A 22,992-nucleotide genomic window follows, 5' to 3' on the forward strand; every position below is an offset into this window, starting at 1 on the left:
CAGCTGCTCTTGGAGTGTCCCTGGACTCACAGTTCTAGGTAGCTCTCAGCTGTTCCTGGAGTGTCCCTGGACTCACAGTTCTAGCTAACATTCATGTGCTCCCTGGGGTGTCCCTGGACTCACAGTGCTAGGTAGCAATCAGCTGCTCCTGGAGTGTCTCTGGGCTCACAGTTACAGCTAACATTCATGTGCTCCCTGGAGTTTCCCTGGACTCACAGTGCTACGTAGCATTCAGCTGCACCCTGGGGTGTCCCTCGACTCACAGTGCTAGGTAGCACTCAGCGCTCCCTGGAGTGTCCCTAGAGTCACAGTGCTAGGTAGCACTCAGCTGCTCCCTGGGGTGTCCCTGGACTCACAGTGCTAGCTAGCACTCAGCTGCTCCCTGGAGTGTCCTTGGACTCACAGTGCTAGCTAGCACTCAGCTGCTCCCTGGAGTGTCCCTACAGTCACAGTGCTAGCTAGCACTCAGCTGCTTCCTGGAGTTTCCCTGGACTCACAATGCTAGCTAACATTCAGGTGCTCCCTGGAGTGTCCCTGGACTCACAGTGCTAGCTAACATTCAGGTGCTCCCTGGAGTGTCCCTGGACTCACAGTGCTAGCTAACATTCAGGTGCTCCCTGGAGTGTCCCTGGACTCACAGTACTAGGTAGCACTCAGTTGCTCCCTCCTGTGTCCCTGGACTCACAATGCTAGCTAGCACTCAGCTGCTCCCTGGAGTGTCACTAGAGTCACAGTGCTAGCTAGGACTCAGGTGCTCCCTGGAGTGTCCCTGAACTTACAGTGGTAGGGAGCACTCAGCTCCTCCGTGGTGTGTCCCTGGACTCACAGTGCTAGGTAGCACTCAGCTGCTCCCTCCTGTGTCCCTGGACTCACAGTGCTAGCTAGCACTCAGCTGCTTCCTGGAGTGTCACTAGAGTCACAGTGATAGCTAGGACTCAGGTGCTCCCTGGAGTGTCCCTGAACTTACAGTGGTAGGGAGCACTCAGCTCCTCCGTGGTGTGTCCCTGGACTCACAGTGCTAGGTAGCACTCAGTTGCTCCCTCCTGTGTCCCTGGACTCACAATGCTAGCTAGCACTGAGCTGCTCCCTGGAGTGTCCCTGTACTCACAATGCAAGCTAGTATTCAGTTGCTCCCTCCTGTGTCCCTGGACTCACAATGCTAGCTAGCACTGAGCTGCTCCCTGGAGTGTCCCTGTACTCACAATGCAAGCTAGTATTCAGTTGCTCCCTCCTGTGTCCCTGGACTCACAATGCTAGCTAGCACTGAGCTGCTCCCTGGAGTGTCCCTGTACTCACAATGCAAGCTAGTATTCAGTTGCTCCCTCCTGTGTCCCTGGACTCACAATGCTAGCTAGCACTGAGCTGCTCCCTGGAGTGTCCCTGGACTCACAATGCAAGCTAGTATTCAGTTGCTCCCTCCTGTGTCCCTGGACTCACAATGCTAGCTAGCACTGAGCTGCTCCCTGGAGTGTCCCTGGACTCACAATGCAAGCTAGTATTCAGTTGCTCCTTCCTGTGTCCCTGGACTCACAATGCTAGCTAGCACTGAGCTGCTCCCTGGAGTGTCCCTGGACTCACAGTTCTAGGTAGCTCTCAGCTGTTCCTGGAGTGTCCCTGGACTCACAGTTCTAGCTAACATTCAGGTGCTCCCTGGGGTGTCCCTGGACTCACAGTGCTAGGTAGCAATCAGCTGTTCCTGGAGTGTCTCTGGGCTCACAGTGCAAGCTAGTAGTCAGTTGCTCCCTCGAGTGTCCCTGGATTCACAGTTCTAACTAACATTCAGCTGCTCCCTGGAGTGTCCCTGGACTCACAGTTCTAGCTAACATTCAGGTGCTCCCTGGATTGTCCCTGGACTCACAGTACTAGGTAGCACTAAGCTGCTCCATGGAGTGTCCCTACAGTCACAGTGCTAGCTAGCACTCAGCTGCTCCCTGGAGTGTCACTAGAGTCACAGTGATAGCTAGCACTCAGCTGCTCCCTGGAGTGTCCCTGGATTCACAGTGCTCGCTAGCACTGAGCTGCTCCCTGGAGTGTCCCTGGACTCACAGTGCTAGGTACCACTCAGCTGCTCCCTGGAGTGTCCCTAGAATCACAGTGATAGCTAACACTCAGCTGCTCCCTGGAGTGTCCCTGGACTCACAGTGCTAGCTAGCACTCAGCTGCTCCCTGGAGTGTCCCTGGACTCACAGTGCTAGCTAGCACTCAGCTGCTCCCTGGAGTTTCCCTGGACACACAGTGCTAGCTAACACTCAGCTGCTCCCTGGAGTGTCCCTGGACTCACAGTGCTAGCTAGCATTCAGGTGCTCCCTGGAGTGTCCCTAGACTCACAGTGCTAGCTAGCACTCAGCTGCTCCCTGTTGTGTCCCTGGACTCACAGTGCTAGCTAGCACTCAGCTGCTCCCTGGAGTTTCCCTGGACACACAGTGCTAGCTAACACTCAGCTGCTCCCTGGAGTGTCCCTGGACTCACAGTGCTAGCTAGCATTCAGGTGCTCCCTGGAGTGTCCCTAGACTCACAGTGCTAGCTAGCACTCAGCTGCTCCCTGTTGTGTCCCTGGACTCACAGTGCTAGCTAGCACTCAGCTGCTCCCTGGAGTTTCCCTGGACACACAGTGCTAGCTAACACTCAGCTGCTCCCTGGAGTGTCCCTGGACTCACAGTGCTAGCTAGCACTCAGCTGCTCCCTGGAGTGTCCCTGGACTCACAGTGCTAGCTAGCACTCAGCTGCTCCCTGTTGTGTCCCTGGACTCACAGTACTAACTAGCACTCAGCTGCTCCCTGGTGTGTCCCTGGACTCACAGTGCTAGCTAGCACTCAGCTGCTCCCTGGAGTTTCCCTGGACACACAGTGCTAGCTAACACTCAGCTGCTCCCTGGAGTGTTCCTGGACTCTCAGTGCTAGCTACCTCTCAGCAGCTCCCTAACCTTGGTCCTCCAGCCACTGGGACCATATCAGGGATTCCTCTGACAGTCAGCTGGGCACTAGGCCTGAGGGTGTGTTGGACAGTTGCCAGGCATGTGGCTCATGGCTTGATGGGTCAGGTAGGGTGGGTATGTGGGCCAGCAGGGTTGTCCACCCCAGCAAGGTTCCTGTTGTGCCACTCACAAAACTGTGAGCGGAAGCCCTGGCTGGACGGAGGCCATCTGGAAGCTCGAGTGCATGGCAGTCTGAGGAGTCCCAGAGAGGCCCTCTTCCCCTGCCGCACTGGCACCTGGTGCCGTGGGGTTCATGCACCCTGGGTGCCCGGTTCCCCGATGTCTGAGCCTCTGCTTAGTGCCCCAGTGCCTTGGGGGTGGCAGCTGGCCATGAGTGAAGGGAGTGTTCAGCAGGTGGGGCACCTGCCCACACCCGCCCAGGCCCCATGCTTGACGCTGTGGGCATGATGAGCTTCCCCTCCACTGACCTGTCAAGATTGTCCAGGGAGAAACGCTGTGTGGAGAACCGCAGGTAGCTCTCCTTGTAGAACCAGATGGTCAGGGGGTTCCAGTCTGTGACGAGGAACCACTGCCTGATGTCGAACTTGGTGTCATAGATGAGCATGGGTGTCTCAATGTACTTCTGGACCACCCACTTGTTGTCCTTGGTGGGCAGGTCCTCAGCCACCAGCTCCAGGATCTCCTCCACCCGGTCCATGCACACTATGTCTACAAGAGGCCAAAGCTCAGGCCCTGAGGCAAGGCCTCCATGGTCTAAGCTCAGTCCCAACACCCACCATGACTTGGGTTCAGGACCAGGAGGCAGCCTGGGAGGCTGGGCAGGGCCACTTTGCCCTGAGTGGAGGAAGCTGCAGTTAGTGCTCAGCTGGCCCACCTCAGGGTCACCATGCACACTCCAGAGAGGATGTGGACATCAGGGGAGGGTCATGGCAGGGGCAGAGGCACCCGCCCCAGGCCTGCTCCAGGGTGTGGCGTGAGCATGGGGGAAGCAGCCAGTGCATGGACTTGGGGGTTCTTCCGAGGGCTGCAAGGGCCCGGTGACACTGGCAGGTGCCTGGACAGATGTGGTGTGCGTGGGGGACCGGGGGCCCTCAGTTCTCTGCCTCCGCTCTCCCCTGCTATGGCAGGCCTGCAACTTCCCATCACCCAGTTAGGCCATGTGACTCGCGGTGGCCAGACTTGAGTGGGCGGGAGGGCAGGTGTCACCGTGTGCTGCGGCACTCACTGCCAGCTGCAGGTCCTCCCAGCTGCCTTTCTCTGCCATGACAACCCTGAAGCTTGAGGGAATGGGGCCCCCAGGTGGGGGACTTGTTGAGCAGAGCACCCCCACCATCTGCCCAGGCCAACTGCAGTGGACAGCAAGCCTGGGTGGGAACATTTTGCTGAGGGCCGCTGAGATTCGGGACTGCTTGTTTCACGACATCTAGGATCTATTCTGAGGGATATAGGGTGGAGGGAAGCTCTGTCCACAGAGCTCCAGAGGCACAAGGGAGTTCTCCCCACAAGGCACGAGACTTGTTCCTTGTTACCCTGAGTGGAAGCCCTGCCTGAAGCAAGAGCTCAGGACATGGCAACCAACCTGATGTCACTGCATCCTGCACACATGGTACCAGGAGCAGGAGAGGGCACAGTCTGGGATGAGCAAAAAGGGTGCTTTGGCTTTAGGCAGGAGGTCCAAGGTGCCCAAGGAGTGTCCCCAGGGGTACCGGTGTTTGCAGAGGGAAGAAGGTCTGGCTGGATGGATAGGGCACAGTGCAGGGCAGGGTGCACAGAGGAGCAGAGAGAAGTCTGCAGGACGTGGGACTGTGAACCACACCTGCCCAGGAGTGAGAAGGCTCCAGGGCAGATGCTTAGAACCGAATGCAACAAACCCACAGTAATGGACATTCTTAACATCACAAAAATTAATCTTTTGTGAGCTAAAAATAAATTATTTGAAATAATTGAAGAGATAAATAGAATATCCAAACTAAAAATAAAGTTGATTTGTACACCAAGGAAAATGAGGACCTTATGGAACATAAACCAGAGGATGCAGCCAAAGCCATAAGTGGAGGAAATATCACAGCCCTAGAGCTTTCATCATTGCACAAGAAAGACTGGGAATGAACAAACTGAGCATTTAAGTCAGAGACAATGGGGGAAATCCCTAACAGAAACACTGAAAAATGCTACCAAAAGTTGATTGAAAACATGAATAAAATTAGAAAACCACCTCAAGTTCTACTGAACCACACAAAGACACACACACCCATCAGGAAAAAAATTAGAATGTAATCATGGATGAAATCAAGAAGATGAAGTAAAATACCTGAATAGGCAGTAACCACAAACACAGACGATTTAACCACAAACATTTAAACAATGTTAAGGATCTGCTCTGAGAGAGAACATGGTTTATATTTCAGTTAATTAATGTGTTTATTTTTCAGTACTGGGGATTGAACTCAGGGGTACTTTACCACTGAGCTATATCTGCAATCATTTTTATTTTTTATTTTGAGACAGGGTCTCTCTAAATTATTGAGGGTCTCACTAAATTGTTGACGCTGGCCTTGGACTTGCCATACTCCTGCCTCAGCCTCCTGAGTTGCTGGGATTATAGGTGTGGCCACTCTACCCAGCAAGAGCCTGGGTTTTAGAAGTGAGTTTGCTAGTGAATATAAGGCATAGGAATTGCTTTGCCTGAGATGAAAGTCCACCATCTGTTTTGAAGGCTAGCCTAAGCCTGTCACTAAGCAACCAAGGTAATATCAAAGGACAACTGTAGACCAGTTGGACCTATGAATGCAGATGAGGACATCCTAATTAACTGGCAAGCCTGAACAGCACTGTGATGGAAACATGTGCTGTGAAGACACCTCCTCCTCCACACCCAGCCCCTGTGAGTCCCTAGCCCCCAGTGACCTTCACCCCAGCTCCCCAACCTCCCCCACGACCTTGACCTTCAGTTCCCCACTCTGCCCCATAGAGCCACAAGTTGGAGCCCATGGCTGGCTCCCGACATCTATGAGGTGGACGTCACGGAGGGTGGCTTAGGCCCATGTGGAGTGACCACTCCTAAGGAACTCACCTCGGCCCCGGGACTTGGCTGCAGGTTTTATAATCCAGATGTTCCGAAGTCCATCGATCTCTGTCTGAGGGTTCACGGAAGTGATTTTATTCAGCAGAGTCTGGCACTGCGAAAAGTAATTTCTTGAACTAGAGATGAACGCGTCGCCACTATAAAGCAAGAGCCAGAGAGCACATGAGACTCCAAGAGATGGCAGCGCCCGCTGGGAGTGGGCGGGTGCTTGGATTCTAGGACAGCCTGGGGTGGAGTGTCCTACCAACCAGAGGACTGCCGGGGACATGGGCCTGCCAGGATGCTCCTGGACGGGGACGTCAAGAAGTGGGGATCCCACCCTGTGGACCTGACTGCACGTACACCCTGGGAGGCCACGCCGGAGGCTACGTGAAAACCACGGGGAGAGGGGCAGGTCCTGTGCAGGGCTCTGCCTGCACACGTGCCGCCTGACACTCCATGCAGACCTGCCTGTCCACACCCGTGGCCAGTGACCGCCCTGTGGGTTCAATGGCTGCCTGGACCCCAAGATATTGTTGGAGGCTTTGCAGAGCCGTACTGCAGGGGCCTGACCCGGAGGCCCCAGAATCGTGGCATCAAGGCCAGTGGAGCTGCGAGCAGCTCTCAGTCTGTGGGGTGCTGTGCATCTGGGAGAGCACCCGCCATGCCTCAGCTGCCCAGGGCCGCGGGAGAAAGCCTCAGGACACGCTTCCTGCGCAGGGCCCAACCCACCAGCCACAACCCGGGCTGAGGGGCATCTGTGTTCTGTTCACCTGCTGGAGGGGAGGGCAGTGTCCAGAAAGCGAATCACGGGGCCCCTGGCCATGTGGGTGGCCACCACTGTGGAGCTGCCCTCAGAAGGAGAGCAGGATGGGGCAGGCAGCAGGGGACACCAGGGGGCTCCGCCTTGTTGGCTGAGAAGCAGGCAGGGCCCCGCTCCCAGCACACCCTCCTGGGTAGCAGGAGCAGACTCGGCCAGCCCGAATGTCCAGGCTCAGCTGCGGCAGGACATGGTGCCGGCAGGTGCAGCCCCGTCCCAGAACAGCCAGGGCCTGAGCTGGCTCCAGACCTGCAGAGAAGGTGGCTCCTGGCCACAGGCCGCTCCCAAGGCTTGGAGTGAAGGGAGGACAGGCGGTGGCTGCCCAGGGGAAGGAGCCCTCACAGCCTCCTGCAGGACACGTGCCCAGGCCTCAGAGGACACCTCCACGAGGAGCAGCGCCTGGCCCGCCAGGCGGGGAGAGGAGGGCGCGGCTCTCGCTCTCGGGGCCAGTGAGGACAGGTCGAGACCTGGGCCACACCGTGCTCAGGAGAACAGGTGGAGTCGTCCAGCCCTGCGACGAGGACGGGTGCAGGTGGCCAGGCTTGCGGGTCCTGGCGCGCGGTGCTGCGTGGGGATCCCGGGAGCCTCGGCAAGTAAGGAGGAGAGCGCCTGAGGCTCCCTGCCAACCCCGCCAGAGCAGCCCAGCCCAGCCCAGGCTGGTCCACCTTCCCGATCCAACGCCCCGGGGGCTTGGGGGCCCAGGGGCCACACCTCCGCAACACCTGGGAGCTTCTTTTAGGAGGTTTAAGAAAACGAGATCAAGCAAGTAACACGCTCCACGAGAAAGGGGAGCCTGACAGCTCCTGGTGAGTGCCCCACACCCAGCTGCCTGAGGACAGGCCTCCGGGAGGGCTGCTGGACTCCGCAGGGACCGCCACTGCGTGAACCAGCTTGCCTGGAACTCATGCTGGAACCACACGCTGTGCTCTGCGCCTCTCAGGGGACAGCCGCGAGGTCGCCCAGCCGCTGTGCCACGCACACTGACGCGAGCTGCCAGGTCTGGGCTCTCAAAACAAGGTCCTTGTGAGGACATGGTCCAGTACTCGTGGGGAAAGACCTAGGGGTGACTAGCTGGGCCGGGGTGCACAGACACCTTGATTTCTAGGGAGCGTGGACACCTCTCCAGGGCTGTGTGGCCTCCACTCAGAGGACACTGTGGGGTGTGTGGCGTCCCCTGCCGTAAGCCGCTGTCCTTGGGGATCTCCTGTCTGGTGGACGCCTGGACGTTTCCATTGGGTGCCTCTTCCTGACCTGCAGCAGCCCTCCAGGAGTCTGGGGAGGCCTCTCGGGAGCCATGGCCACCGTGGTCCTGGGGGGCACGGCCCAGCGCACGCCTCTTTGTCTCCATGGTGGGCGGAGTCCACCTGCCACCACTGTGACCCAGAGACACGGCGAGCACAAGAGGAGGAAGAGCTTTGTGGGGCTCACGGTTCAGAGGTTCAGGCTGTGGATGGCCGACTGTGTAGCTCTGTACCCAGGTGAGGCATCACATCATGGCGGAGGAGAGCAGCTCAGGACGTGGAACAGGAAGCAGCGAGGGCTGCAGCCCAAAGGCATGCCCAGTGAGCCAGCTGCACCCCGCCTGCCCAGTCTCCCCCAGCTCAGGTCCGCTCCCAACCCAGGCGCCTTGCCTCTGAACCTCCTTACACTGTCTCTCACGTCAGCGTCCAGGGTCGCCTTGCAGCTCGCCCTTAACGGCGCTCTCTGAGACGGTCCTCAGGTCTGTGAGGTGCACCGTGTCGGCCTTCTCGTCCTGGGGGACTGCGTGGCAGATCTTCCTTGCTGCTTATGGAGACGCTCCAGTGTTGGTCTCTTAACTGCCTCACATCCCGGAACATGTCCCAGGCTCCTCTTTGTGTGTCTGTGAAGCAGGATTCCAGGTGCTGCTGTGGCCCCAATGCAGTCCATCCAGTGGCCTGGCCTCAGGTCACATGGCCACCTGAATGAGGACCTGCTTCTGGGGTCTCTGTCCTGCTGCGCTGGACGGATGTCCTATTCTATCCCAACACTTTATTATTGCAGATTTAGAGTCAGTCTTGAAATTGGAGCATAAAATCCTCTAAATTTGTTTTTCTTGATCAAATTTTTCTTACCTTAAATTATTATTATACTGCTGTATAAATTTTAGTCACTTTAATTATCTTGACCCTAAAGAAATCCCTGCCCAGATTTTGATTGGAATTCTACTGACCTATGCGTTGGTGTGGAGGAACAAACACCCCATGCTGGAAGTCTTCCAATTTGTGAGCACGTTTTACACACGCTCGTACACACTTAGCAGGCACTTGACATCTCTGAGCTTGAGGTTATAACTTTCAGTTCAGGGACTTGAAGGAGTTTTGCGAGGTTTATTTCCAGACGTCTATTCTTGCTTTTTACTGTATGCTGTTTTTAAATGTTCATTTTACCACCTCTGCTAGCACCCAGAAATAGAATGGACTTTGATATTCATCTTGAGTTCAGGGACCTTGCTAAATTCACTTAGTTTTAACATTTTTTAATTTCTTAAAATTTTCTATGTGCATGGTCAGACCATCTGCAAACAAAGAACTTCACCTCTGCTCTGTGCTCTTCCCACACTGCCGGACGGCTGCCGGTCTGCTGAACAGGCACATGCCGCGAGCATCTGTGGACCATTCTGATTTCAGGACGAACACTTCTGTTCAACCCCACAAGAATGTTAGCTGTAGGACTGTTATAGACAAACTACCCTCGACAGGCATTTCTCTTCCTAGTTTGCTGAAAAATTTGACACGGATGGGATTTAATTTCATCATTTTTGCATATGTCAAGATCACCACTTATCTTTTCTGCAAAGGTGATGGAATTTGCTGGTCATCTTTTTTTTTTTTTTTTTTTTTTTTTTTGGTACAGGGGAGTGAATCCCCGGGGTGCTCTACCACTGAGCCACATCCTCAGTCCTTTTAATTTTATTTCATTCTGACTCAGAGCCTCACTAAGTCTCCAAGGCTGGCCTTGAACTTGCATCCTCCTGCCTCAGTCTCCTGAGCCGCTGATTGCCGTGAATTACTTTTAAATGTGTTTCTTAGTTTCCAAATGTGCAGTTTTTACCCCTGTCTTCTGACGTTCGTCTCTCCAAAGTCCACACCCGTGATGTCCACGCTGCACTCATGGTGCTCTCCACGCCCTGCAAAGATGCATGTCCCTCAGTTATTGGATCAAGTTTCCTAACATCCTCCGCTGCTGCAGTCATGCTGCTCAGCAGGTGTCTCTGCTGAGTTTTCGGCCTCCTCTGCAAAGCTCACAAGTGAGTCAGTGTGCCCAGCTGTGAGTGTGCTGGCCGTGGACCTGGGCTCAGCCTTGGGTTCTGAGCCAGTCTGCTGGTCACCTGCCACAGGGCTGCACCTCTTTCTGACGGGCAGCATTGGGCTTCAAGTCCAGCCTCACTTCTGGCTCCAGCTTCACTTTCTGGCTCCGAAGGTGCCCGTCAGTCTGAGGTTGACCCAGCAGCCACCAGCCTCCCTCGCCGCTGCTTCCCGAGCATCTTCTGTTGGTTTCATTTCCCTCTGTGCGGTCATATGTGGAAGGTTTCTCCCACGAACATAGCTGAGCTTTTTTTCAAGGATTACTCCAGAAGTGCTTGTCTTCACTGTGCTTACTGCATTTGGTGGAACGGAGGTGATTTTGTTTCTTAATTTCTAATCTGAATTATGCACATTATGTACAACATGCATATGTTTAGAGGTCATGTAAATATGAGCAAACACGTTACTTACACACAGCATTACATTTTACACATTTAACACAGACTCACATATATGCATATATTCAAAAGGGCTGCATGCTTCTTACATGCTTGGAAATTGGCAAAATGATAAAGATCAAGAACCTATGTTAGAATTATAACTCAATAAGTGTATTTTTAGTCATGTAGCCCTGACACATGGAAGTCAGCTGGAGGCCACTGGCCAGCACAGAGGCTGAACAGGGCACCCAGAAGCAGCAGGGGTTCCAAAGTGTCCTCCCAAAGAGAAACGCAGGTAGGTCGGGTCCAGGAGTGAAGGCGGTCCCAGCCACACACACCACACCTGGACCCTGATCCAGGACTCAGTACACCCCACAAGCCCGCCTGGGGAATGGGCAGGAGCTGCGCCCGGGCCCTGAAGAAGCGCCTGGGAGGAGCAGCACAGAGACGGACCTCCTCGGTAGGCGCAAGCACGAGGGGAGCACGCCAGGAGAGGACAGAACATGCTGGAAGGGTCAGGCGTGAGTCGTGAGCATGCAGGAACCACGCCCTGCGCTCCACTGATGGAGGAATCAGGCTAGAATCGAGCATGGACCGGAAGGGCCGGGGGCTGGGCACAGAGACCAGGGCAGGTGGCACAGCAGCACCTGCAGTCCTGCAAGAGGCGGGAGACGGCCAGCTCCTGGAGCAGAGGGAGAAGTCCACCACAGGGTGAGCAGGAAGAAAGGACTCCCGGCAACAGCGCCAGACGGCCGGCCGAGCCCAGAGCCAGAGTCTCAAAGCAGTGGGAGCCCAAAGACCCACCGGCAGAGCCTGAGCCTGAGCCGGCCAAGGACTCTGCTCAGAGAAGGCATCCTCCCAAAATGAAGGGAAAACAGGCCTTCGGAGAAAAGACGAAACTGAGAGGACCCCCCCAGCGATCGTCACTGGGCAGAAGGTCCACAGCGGCGCGTCCAACGGCGGCGTGGGACGGCGGCTCAGGAGCAGCCTGGGAAGGGTAAAACGCAGAAGAGCAAACGCGACTGACCGCCCAAGCGACGGAGAACAGCTTGGAGCCCAGGACCAGCGGGAGCCACGTGGAGCGGGGCCGCGTGGAAGGGGGCCCAGTGCCAGCGGACACCAGGAACAGAGGCCTGTGCACGTCCAGGACTGACCACTCAGCAGATCAGGTGTGCTGAGGGCAGAGCACACGGGGCTTCCTCACGAGGTGGCCTGGTGTGGGCAGTGGCCATGTGCCCTTGGTGACCTGAAAATCACAGGATGTGCTGCCAGCGCCGACCTCCTGATCCAGGTGGCCCTGGGGAAGCCCAGCGGACTGCAGGAGCCACGGGCTCAGGACCTCTCCTCCAGGGGCAGCATGGCCATTCTCCTCCCGCTGACAGGCCGGCTCAGTCCTGGGGAGGGCTTCGCTGAGGGAGGAGAAGCCACGTGGCCACTGACTGTCACGGGACACTTGGCCAGAGGGGCTGGAGGCACCGCTTGTCCCAGCCGTCTTCCACCGTGGCAGTCAGCCCAGAGCACTGAAACTGTGAGGTTGTCCAGTTTGAATTCAGGAGGAGTCTCATCTGGGGTTCAAGAGGGGTCTCATCTGGGGGTCAGGAGGGGTCTCATCTGGGGGTCAGGAGGGGTCTCCTCAGGGGTTCAGGAGGGGTCTCGTCTGGGGTTCAGGAGGGGTCTCGTCTGGGGTTCAGGAGGGGTCTCGTCTGGGGTTCAGGAGGGGTCTCCTCAGGGGTTCAGGAGGGTCTCCTCAGGGGTTCAGTAGGGGTCTCGTCTGGAGTTCAGGAGGGGTCTCCTCAGGGGTTCAGGAGGGGTCTCCTCAGGGGTTCAGGAGGGGTCTCCTCTGGGGTTCAGGAGGGGTCTCCTCAGGGGTTCAGGAGGGGTCTCGTCTAGGGTTCAGGAGGGGTCTCATCTGGGGTTCAGGACGGGTCTCGTCTGGAGTTCAGGAGGGGTCTCCTCAGGGGTTCAGGAGGGGTCTCCTCAGGGGTTCAGGAGGGGTCTCATCTGGGGGTCAGGAGGGGTCTCATCTGGGGGTCAGGAGGGTCTCCTCAGGGGTTCAGGAGGGGTCTCCTCTGGGGTTCAGGAGGGGTCTCCTCAGGGGTTCAGGAGGGGTCTCCTCTGGGGTTCAGGAGGGGTCTCGTCTGGGGTTCAGGAGGGGTCTCCTCAGGGGTTCAGTAGGGGTCTCGTCTGGAGTTCAGGAGGGGTCTCCTCAGGGGTTCAGGAGGGGTCTCCTCAGGGGTTCAGGAGGGGTCTCATCTGGGGGTCAGGAGGGGTCTCCTCTGGGGTTCAGGAGGGTCTCCTCAGGGGTTCAGGAGGGGTCTCATCTGGGGTTCAGGAGGGGTCTCATCTGGGGTAGAAGGAGGGGTCTCGTCTGGGGTTCAGGAGGGGTCTCCTCAGGGGTTCTGGAGGGGTCTCATCTGGGGGTCAGGAGGGGTCTCCTCAGGGGTTCAGGACGGGTCTCATCTGGGGGTCAGGAGGGGTCTCCTCTGGGGTTCAGGAGGGTCTCCTCAGGGGTTCAGGAGGGGTCTCATCTGGGGGTCAGGAGGGGTCTCCTCTGGGGTTCAGGAGGGGTCTCCTCTGGGGTTCAGGAGGGGTCTCGTCTGGGGTTCAGGCGGGGTCTCTGGGCCAGGGCCTACGCATACTTCTCGTGTCCCCCCAGTCTCCTGACCTGGAGCTGGGCCACGGCCACCCACAGCTCTGGCCTGGCCTCCAGGGTGCAGCTCAGAATCACTGGTGGCTGTGGACGGAGGACAAGGTGTGGCCCCGGCCATGCTGGCCAGTCCCCACTGCCTTCTGCACGAGGTTGGCTGATGGGAAGAACTGAAGGCAGAAGAAGCGGCAGCAGAATCTGAGGGGGATGCAGAGGAGCAGCGGGAGAACAAGATGTGGCGCCATAGCGTCTGTGTAGGTCCAAACACAGACGGAACCAGGAGACCTCGGACAGGTCGGTGCAAAACACCCAGGCTCAGGCTCAGAACGGAGCAAGCGGACAGGAGAACACTGGGATGGTTTCCACCATAAAGCCAGGGGACAAGGAGGCCAGCAGGGCGGGAGGCCAGGCCTCATCAGAAGAGGCAACAGTGAGAACTTCTCCAAACCACGTAGACCACCCTACATTTAAAGCCCCTCAAGCCCTGGGACAGAGAAACCAAAGAAAACACATCCAGGCACAGAAAAGTCAAACTTCAGAAAAGGGAAAAGAAAATCTGCACAGGGAAGACCGGAGGCAGGGGGAGAAGGCTCTCAGGAGTTGCAGGGCAGCAGAGGGGACCGGCGGACGGCGCCGGGTGGGCTGCCCCTGCAGGAGGGGGACCCTGGGCGGCGCTGGGCTGCTGGGAGTTTCCCACGTGTCCAGGGAACAGCAGACACAACTCTGAGGCAGAACCCCAGGGTCAAGGGTGCCGAGAGTAACACAGAAGTGCACAGGAGCGGCAGGAGGCCCACACCCCAGGACAGACAGCGCCAGCAGACAGCGCGGCACCGTGGGCAGCACCCCAAGGGCCCCGCCTGGCTGTGGCCTCCTGCTGCGGTTCTGCAGCACTGGGCTGAACCCCAGCCCTGTTTATTCTCACTTTTCTTTTGAGACAGGGTTTCACTAAGTTGCCAGGTTTGGTCCCGAATGTGATCCTCCTACAGCAGCCTGCCAAGTCACTGGGACAACAGTGACACTGTGACACACTTTAAATACAAAGGTACCAGTAGATAGAAAGCAAGATTGAAAAAAGGAAAAGAAAATACGTAACTTGCAAATTAAAGACAGCTGGTGTGGAAGACTGGATCGCTCAGTGGAGAGGGCTTGTGCTGCACCCGCAGCACCACACAGACACACACACACACACACAGTAAACAGAAGGCCGGCATGGCTCTACTGTTACTCCAAAGAGGAGAAGGGCTGTTTCGTAATGACAGGAGACAGATCCCTCTGACCCACGGAGGAGAAGGTGCTCTCAGTGCATCAGAGCCAGCGGCCGCAGGAGTCGAGAGAGACTGGCTGGCGGGTCGAAGGCGCTCTCGGCACCTCAGGACACGGAGGGGAGCCCATCTGGACATCCGAGGAGCACCGACACCTTCGGAGCCTCCAAGGGACACCGATGGCAGCGCCCATGTCTGCCCCTGGCTACCAGTGCACACGCCCTCAGCACCTGCACACACACCACACTCGCACCGGTAATGGGATTCACGTGATGCCTCAGCAGGAAAGGAAGGAACGGGACAAAAGTGCCCAGGATGGTGCCCGGCCTAGCAGACCCTCCAGAACAAGAGCTTGGCCCCGACTTTGCCCCGAGGTGCCTGGGCCACCTCCACCCCTCTTCTCATTGGTGGCCGCTGGAAAGAACTTGGCCCCCAGGCGAGGGAGGTGAGCAGGGTGGCTGGGTCCCTGCAGCAGTGAGGGGCAGTGAGCACCCTGGACAGTCCAGGCCTGGGCAGAACCACGGCCAGTCCCTCACCCACCACCCAGAGCCAGCCAGGCGCAGCTGCACAGACCTGTGGGGCTGCTGTGGGCTCCAGTCAGGCAGAAGGTGGCACGCCAAGGGCAGCCGAGCGTGTTGCTTCCACGGCCAGCAGGGGACCAGGGGACAGGCATCAGAAGACCTGGGCAGCAGCACCCAGGCAGGAGCCCCAATGCCCAGGCAGGCACCAGACGCCCAGGCAGGAGCCCAGGGCTGAAGGCTGTGTGCCCAGGCAGCTCCTGAGCTCCCACGGGTCGCCGGGTCAGCAGAGTGCTCAGGTCTGAGTCCCCTGCACTTGGGGCTGTGGGAAGCGGTGTCTTACTGGACAAGGGAGTAGTACTGCTGGGTCAGGTCGCTCCACTCGGCCTCGGAGAGGTCCTCTGAGCTGCTCTCTGACACGTCGAGGTCCTCATGCTCCAGCTGCCCCAGGTAGGCCTGACACACCCTGCACGCTGTGTCCACCAGCTGCCCCGAGAGGCTCCTGAACTTCTCGTCAGCATTCTCAGGATCTGAAACCCAAGCACAGGTGCTGCGGTGTCCCACACCAAGGGGACAGGAGCTGCCACTGCCACAGAGCTCCTCTGGGTGCCTCCACGGGCGACACCCCTTCGGGGGGCTCCCCTCTGCTCTGTGTGCCCTCGCTCCCCTCCACGCACACCCTGCAGCCAGACAGCTCTCCGGGAGCCGGGCGGTACTCCTTGCAGACTCTCACGGAGTGTTGACGTGACCTCTCTGGGCTCCGTGGGTGCTCCCCCAGCCCCCGGGGCTTTTGGGAGCACTGCACAGTGTCCTCCGAGGCTCCCACGCCTGTCCCTCACCCAGCACCGCCTCCTTCTGAACCCCACACCTGGGACCACTGTGGAACCCCAGGAAGCACAGGGTGAAAGCGAGTCTTGGGCAGCCTCAGGGATGTGGGTACTGGACTGAGAACACCACTGGCTGCCCAGCTGTGGGGCGGGGCAAGGACAGGTGAGTGGAGTGGCCAGCAGGGAGCCTGCCGGTGTAAAAGCACCAGGGGACTCAGGACTCACTTACAGGGACTGGCGCCAAGGAGCAGCGGTGAGGCCACACCGCCCTGTCCAGCTACTCTGCAGGGGGAGCACCGAGTGTGTGCGGCAGCCGCATGGATGACTGCAGGCACTTGGAGTCCTTCCTTTTAATTTTTTTTTTTTTTTTGCACATGGACACAATACCCTTATTTTATTTATGATTTGCTTAAATTTTTGTTGTAGATGGACACCATACCTTCATTTTATCTATTTTATTTATGATTTATTTAATACTTTTCTTGTAGATGGACACGATACCTTATTTTATCTCTTTTTAGGTGGTGCTGAGGATGGAACCCAGGGCCGCACACGTGCCAGGCAGGCACTCCACCACTGAGCCACAGACCCGCCCTGAAATCCACTGAGCAGAAATTCACAGATGGCATGAAGCAGTTTAAGGGGGAGGGCGGCACTTCTGGATTCAACACGGGAGGAGACGGGTCCAACTCCATTCTCACAAGGAAAAGCTGAGCACGGGAAAGATCAAAGCTCTTCTTGGATCCCTCAGAGAAGTGAGGTCAGAGGCAAACACCCACCCCAGGGCCGGAGACATGGAGAGGCAACGCAGAGACCCTGGGACTGACTGGGAAGCCTACACCACAGTGATGAACTGTCGGGTGCAACACAGCCTACGGAGACAGAGGGGACGTGAGGAGGAACAAGGAGCAGGGCCGCAAGCAGGGGAGAGCCACAGCTCAGAGAGGCTGGCCACGGTGTCCACACACACAGGAGAGGCCGGCCACAGGGTCCACACACATGGAAACGGTGTCCACACACATGGAAGAGACCTGCCCATGGAGTCCACACTTAGACGTCAAGGGTCTGATGCACTGAGAGAAAGACAGAGATTTCCAGAGAGGATTAAACAGCAAGACACAACTTTGTTTTCTGTAAGAACCACAATATAAGGTGTAATAAATCAGAAGTAGAGAGAAAATCTGTGGAATGCAGCAAAAGTAGTGCTTAGACGGAACTCGTGCACCGACTGCACGTATCAGAAAGATCCAAGAGTAGAGATCAGAGCTTCCACCTCATAAAATTAGAAAAGAACAAATTAAAGTCAAAGCAGGAGAAAATAAACAATAAAAAATAGAATAGAAATTAATGAAATTGAAAATGGGAAATCAATAGAAAAAATTCAATGAAACCAAATCCAGCTCTTTGAAAAGAACAATAAAATCAATAAGTCTTTAACCAGGCTGAGGAAAAAAGACAGAAGACACAAGTTACTAACATCAGAAATGAAAGAGGGAACATCACTACAGAGTCCATGGACTTTTAATTAAGTGTCTTCCTCAAAAGACACTCTGCCAAAACTCGCATGAGAATAGACAACCTAAGGGCTGGGGACGTGGAACAGGCTTACCTAGGACACACAATCCCCATACCTGCCCCTACACAAATAGACAATCTGAACAGGCCTTTATCTATTAAAGAAATTGGATCAGTAATTAAAAATCTAAATCAGAAAGAACTAAGCACAGATAGATTCACTAAAGTCTCAGTTAACTATTAGCAAATTGAATCCCACAGTAGAAAAATAATTATGCAAAACCAAGTGGGATTTGTTCCAGGTTATGAAAGCCTGGTTCAGCTTTTGAAAATCAAGTCTGGCTGTCACATCTCATGCACATTAATGCTCCTTGCCCTGTCCCTGGCTTCTCCCTACGCCTGTGTACATGGTGGCAGTCTCCACTTGGATGCTGCGTTGTGTTCTAGAGAGAGATGAGGCCCACATCTGAGCCACATGACCACTTCTACGTTAAGCCTAGTGAACCTGAAAATGTCACCCCAAGTTCTGTACGAGGACTTGCATTCCCTTCAAGTTAACCAAGCCAATCACACCTCAGGAAACCCACTTAAGTGGTGCTGTGGACCCCAGTAATGGCTTTGCCCAGAGGTGCCCCAGCTCTTGCTCCCCACACACTTATTGCGCACACATGTTCTGTGTGAAAAACCCTTGCTTTTGATCTCAAGGTAGACTGCACTCTTCTTTCTAGACCTGTAATGCATCTAGTCTTTTTGCCATTCCATTCTGAATGTCCCTCTATGTGTCACATCTGACTACATTAAGCCTAACTTAAATAATTTAAATATCTCACTTAACAGATCACATCAAGAGGCAAGAAGCTGGAAGTGGTGGTGCATGTCTGTAATCCCAGTGGCTTGGGAGGTTGAGGCAGGAGGATCACAAGTTCAAAGTCAGCCTCAGCAACTTAGCAAGGTCCTAAATAACTCAGTGAGAACCTGTCTCAAAATAAAATACAAAAAAGGGCTGGGGATCTGACTCCATGATTAAGCACCCCTGAGTTCAATCCCTGGTACCAAAAAAAAAAGTCTAAAGATCAGATGCAGGAAAATCATTTGACAAAATCCAACACCCACTCATGATAAAAACCCTTGACAAACTAGCAGTGGAGGAGAACTTCTTTAATATGATAAAGAACAGCCACCACAGATGCACAATAGCATCATACTTAATGGTGAGAACTAACAGCTATCCTACAGGGATCAGAACAAGGCCAGGATGTCCTCTCTCACTACTGCTTTCAATGCTGTTGGAAATGCTAGATGATGCAATAAGACAAGGAAATAAAAAGTGTACAGATCGGAAAAGAAGAAATGAAACTCTTCATTCACTGATGGCATATGGTCGTCTATGTAAAAATCCAGAACAGACACACATGCTCCTGGAGGAAATGACTTTCTTATATAACAACAATGAACAATTGGAATTTAATGTAATGCCACTTACATTAGCAGCCCCCAAATCGAAATATTTAGGTATAAACAAGCCTAAGAAAATATGTATAAGATCTATGTGAGGAAAACTACAAAACTCTGATGAATCACCTCAAAGGACTAAATAAGTGAAGAGTTATTCCACATAGGCAAGTAGGAAAGACTCTTCACAGCTTGGTCTATACACAGTCCCAGCCAAAATCACAGCAAGTTATTTTGTGAAGATTGACAAACTGATTCTGAAGTTATATAGAGAGGCCCAAGACCCAGAATCTGCTTCAACTCAAAATCAAAGGAGAAAAACAAAGCAGGACTAACCCTAGCTGACTTAGCAACTCCTCTGCCTGACAGCACAGTCTCAGAGACAGAGTACACAAATGGATCCAAGAAGGGACTAGAGTCCAGAATAGGGCCATGCAGACTCTGTCCTCTGGTCTCCACCAAGGAGCAGATGGAACAACAGGCAAAGACAATCCTCCACCCAAAGGTGTCCAAACGTAAAAACAAACAAAACCAAATCCAGGCACAGACTGCACACTCTTCACTCAGATTAACTCCAAAGGGTTGCAGACTTAGATGTAAAGTGGAAAAGAAACAGAAGAAGATCCAGATGACCTGAGGTCCCAGCACCTTGTCAGGGAGGCCAAAGGCTCCATCCATGAAAGAAGTCGCTGGGAAGTTAGAACCTGCTAGATGCAGATGCTCTGCTCTGTGAGAGGCCCTGTCAAGAGGAGGAAAGACAAGTCACCACCTGGAAGAATATACTCCTGGTTTGGTAAAGGAATGGTCCAGAGCAGCAAAGAACTCTTCAAACAGCAAGAAGACAGCAAGCAGCCAGATTTAAAATGGGACGGGGATCTGACACACATCTGCAAAGATGTAGAGATGGCTAGCAACGCAAGAAAGGATGCTCCACATGCTGTCGCTGGGGGGCTGGAATTAAAACCGTGAGGTTGCAGCCACCCTGAAGCCCTGGATATCACCAGAGGCCCTGAGGGTGTGCAGCAGGGACCTGCTTGCTCAGGCTGGTGGGAACACAAGGTTGCTGCCACCCAGGGACACAGTGGGCAGCTTCTCACCAAACTCAACACAGTCCTGCCACAATGCTCAGCAATCACGCTCCTTAGCATTTACCCAAATGAGGGGAAGACTCACCGCCACAAAACCCACACACAGATGTCCACGGCAGCTTCATCCACGAAGATGCCCTGGGGTGAATGGATAAACAGGCACATCCAGAGTGCCCGGTTATTCAGCCCCTCAGGGAAACAGCCATCAACCCACAGTAGACAGAAGACCCTCAAAGGCCTGCGGCCCAGAGAATGAAGCCAGTGTGCAACAGCTACGGCCCTGTGACTCTGCCTACATGAACTTTAGGAAGGGAAAACCATGGAGACAGCAAAGGAACCAAGGGGCTGGCCATGCCCACCAGGTGGTCAAGGGAACATTGGTCACACATCCTGAACTTCCCACCTGGACGGTGCCGATGAGGCAACTGCTCCAACTTGAAGCAGCCCAGTAACATTTCTCTGCTTCCACACTCGCCCCATAAAAGCCTTCCCCTTATTCATCTTCCGCTGAACTGGGATCCCCCCTGAGCCACTGGGGCTGCCGGATTCACAAATCACAGTTTGCTCAAATACACGCATCAAAGCGCCAACATGCCAACATTCAACCTTTGACTGTGACAGCCACCACTGCGGTGACAGTGCTGGGGCGGGACCTGGGAGGCCTCTGTGCCTTCTGCACAACTTTACTTTGAAGCTAAAATTCGCTAAAACAAATTTTAAGTGAACAACAAAAACATAACCAGAGTGACCCACTTCTGTCCATGGGCCATGGGGGGCGCTCCTGCTGTGGACCTCTTCAGAGTCAGCAGATGTGGCCCTGCGGGCTCTGGTGCCCCTGAGGGATGAGGGTGCCTGGGACCCTGAGTGGCAGTCATGACCTCTCGGGTCACAGTCAAAGCAGGAAAGGCGAGCACAGTGAGCCTCACCAGATGAACCAGATGCACGGGCCCTCAGGTCCAGGGCTGCTCAGACCCCGGCACCACAGTCCACCCACCTGCCCTCACCTTTCCTGGGACTGGGGTCGCTTTGCCTGGCCTCCTCCCGCCTCCTGGATCTGTTTCTGTTGTAGTTCTGGTGGCTGACGACCCACTTGAGGATGCTGGAAGCCACCGTGCGCCGGAAGTCCTCTGGAAGGACACGGAGGCCTCGTCTGCTGCCCATCTCCAGGACTGGGGACTGGGGTGCAGCGGGCAGGGCAAGGCTCCCTGACACTCTCAGCCAGCAGACCTCACCCTGCAGGGCCTCACTTCTCCCTCCAGCTGCCCTGTCCACACCTGCTTCCTGCTCTTCCCTCCCTGTGCTTCCCCTGGTCCTGTCTTCAGCCTCCATCCCCACCTGTCTCAGCAAGGAACCAGAGGGATCTTTCGAGAGGCCCCTCTGCTACAGTTCCAGGATACTGAGGTCTCCCAACCACTGTCCCCATCCCAGGGGCTGCTCTGGGTCCCCTGGACCCTCAGGAGGCTGACCCCTCTGGCCCAGGGGTCTTGCCTGCACCCACCAGTGTAGATGCAGAACACAGCGGTGGGTCCTGTGGACCCAGGCTTGAGACCCAGCCCGGCTCTGAGCAGCAGCACAGTGCACAGTGGCCACTTAGCCCAGGTGACAAGCAGGCAGAGTGACTCAGAGTCAATCAGCAGACACCAAGCTCTGCAGCCTCTGTTACCTCCTCCCTCCCACGCTCCCAATATTGCCCGAGGAGATTTCTGGATCGGTTCTTTCTGAGTGGATGGGGGTCCTTGCCTGGTGGTTCAGGCCTTAGGCAGGTGGGGCTTTCGGCCCCCAGGAGGCAGTCCACCACTCACCCAGGAACTCCTGCTTTTCGCTCTCAGTGCAGAGGCTGTAGCAGCGCGGGAAGAAGGAGTCGGGGTTCGCCTGGACGTACCACGGCAGGCTCCTCATGTTCACACACAGCCCGATCTCCAGAGACAGCGGCACGTCAGGGGCCCGCATGGGCAGCCCAGCTGCACCGCACCCGCAAGGCGAGGACTGTTCGTCCACCTGGGACCTATCCTTGGCTTGGCCAGTGTGCCCTGAGGAGGGGGCTTCTGCGGCCTCAGGAGACCCAGTGGCATAGCAAGAGACACAGGGGTGCCCCGGGTCGGGGGTCGGCTAGGCAGACATCCAGCCACCAGCCACAGGAGGTGGGGCGTCCCAGGGTGGAGCCAGAGGTGACCCGGCCCTGTCCAACTCTGAGGCCTGGGGCCCGCCCGCGTGCTCCGCCCACACGCTGATGCCCCGCCCCCTCTGGCGCTCCGCCCACCTGCAGGTGCCTGGGGCCCGTGCGCTCCACCCACCTTGGTGGTGAAGGAGGCGGTCTTGGCGTAGTGGTTCAGCATCTGGTCGTAGGTCAGACTGTGGTAGTCGACAACGTCCCTCTTGATAGTCCAGAGGAGGTACGGCATCTCGTTCTTTACCAACCTAGACTGGCAAGAAGAGACCTCTGTCATCAGCCGGCACTCGGGTTCGCTTCCCACGACAGTGGGACACGCGGAGAGACCAGGCGGGGCTGTGACCTGACAGCGCCACCACGCCTTCCATCGTGGCTGGGGCCACTCGCTGCCAAGGGCCCAGGGTGGCAGTGCGAGGGCATCCGTGACCCAGGTACATGCCACCTGCTATGTGGGGTGAGCGCGATGCTCTGCGACCTCGGAGCACAGTTCTCAGGAAGGAAGCTCCCAGGGCAGGCATAAGCCCTCCGCCACCCCTGGGAGGAGGGACCGGGCGGAGGGGAGGCATAGGCGAGGGAGACCCCTGCTGTAGGTGACTTTCTAACGACCAGCAGTGGCATGAGTTTTTTAAATTGTAACCATGCAGAGACAAAAGGAGAGGAAAACATTCTCTAAAATCCCACCCCAGAGATAACCCCTTCTGGGTCAGTTTCTGCAGACAAGCACATGTGCAGCCCAAGGACAGGAGCTGCCCATGGACACGAGTGCCTGTGCAGGTGCAGGATCCGCAGCAAGGTTCCACAATGGCTCTGGTCTCCATTGCTGGGTCTGGGACCTCCTCCCACCTGCTCTGAGGCCACGCCCCAGACTTTCCGGGTTCACTGGACTCTGGGGCACTCTTCTTTCCAGGGTCTGACCTTTTCCCACCCTTAGAGAGATGTCCATGGTTTTTGTGCTAGCTTTGGGTGAAAGACTCATACTAAAGCCTGT

General features: G+C 55.8%; 1 protein-coding gene across 6 annotated transcripts in view; it reads right to left on the minus strand.

The window, feature by feature from the left end:
• Ttll8 (tubulin tyrosine ligase like 8) overlaps nucleotides 1–22,992 on the minus strand; it is a 71,470-nt gene that overhangs the window by 34,247 nt on the left and 14,231 nt on the right. For 5 of the 6 annotated variants that reach the window (XM_047551030.1, XM_047551028.1, XM_047551031.1 and 2 more), the window contains 6 exons: nucleotides 22,129–22,257; nucleotides 21,637–21,751; nucleotides 20,839–20,961; nucleotides 15,296–15,482; nucleotides 6,009–6,157; nucleotides 3,403–3,643 (listed from right to left, as the gene is read on the minus strand). In XM_047551030.1, the coding sequence (XP_047406986.1) occupies nucleotides 3,403–3,643; nucleotides 6,009–6,157; nucleotides 15,296–15,482; nucleotides 20,839–20,961; nucleotides 21,637–21,751; nucleotides 22,129–22,257 (944 nt within the window). The remainder of the gene's footprint in view (nucleotides 1–3,402; nucleotides 3,644–6,008; nucleotides 6,158–15,295; nucleotides 15,483–20,838; nucleotides 20,962–21,636; nucleotides 21,752–22,128; nucleotides 22,258–22,992) is intronic. The other variant, XM_047551033.1, reaches the window with a different exon arrangement.

This window comes from Sciurus carolinensis, chromosome 4, assembly GCF_902686445.1.
Source record: "Sciurus carolinensis chromosome 4, mSciCar1.2, whole genome shotgun sequence".
NCBI lineage: Eukaryota > Metazoa > Chordata > Mammalia > Rodentia > Sciuridae > Sciurus > Sciurus carolinensis.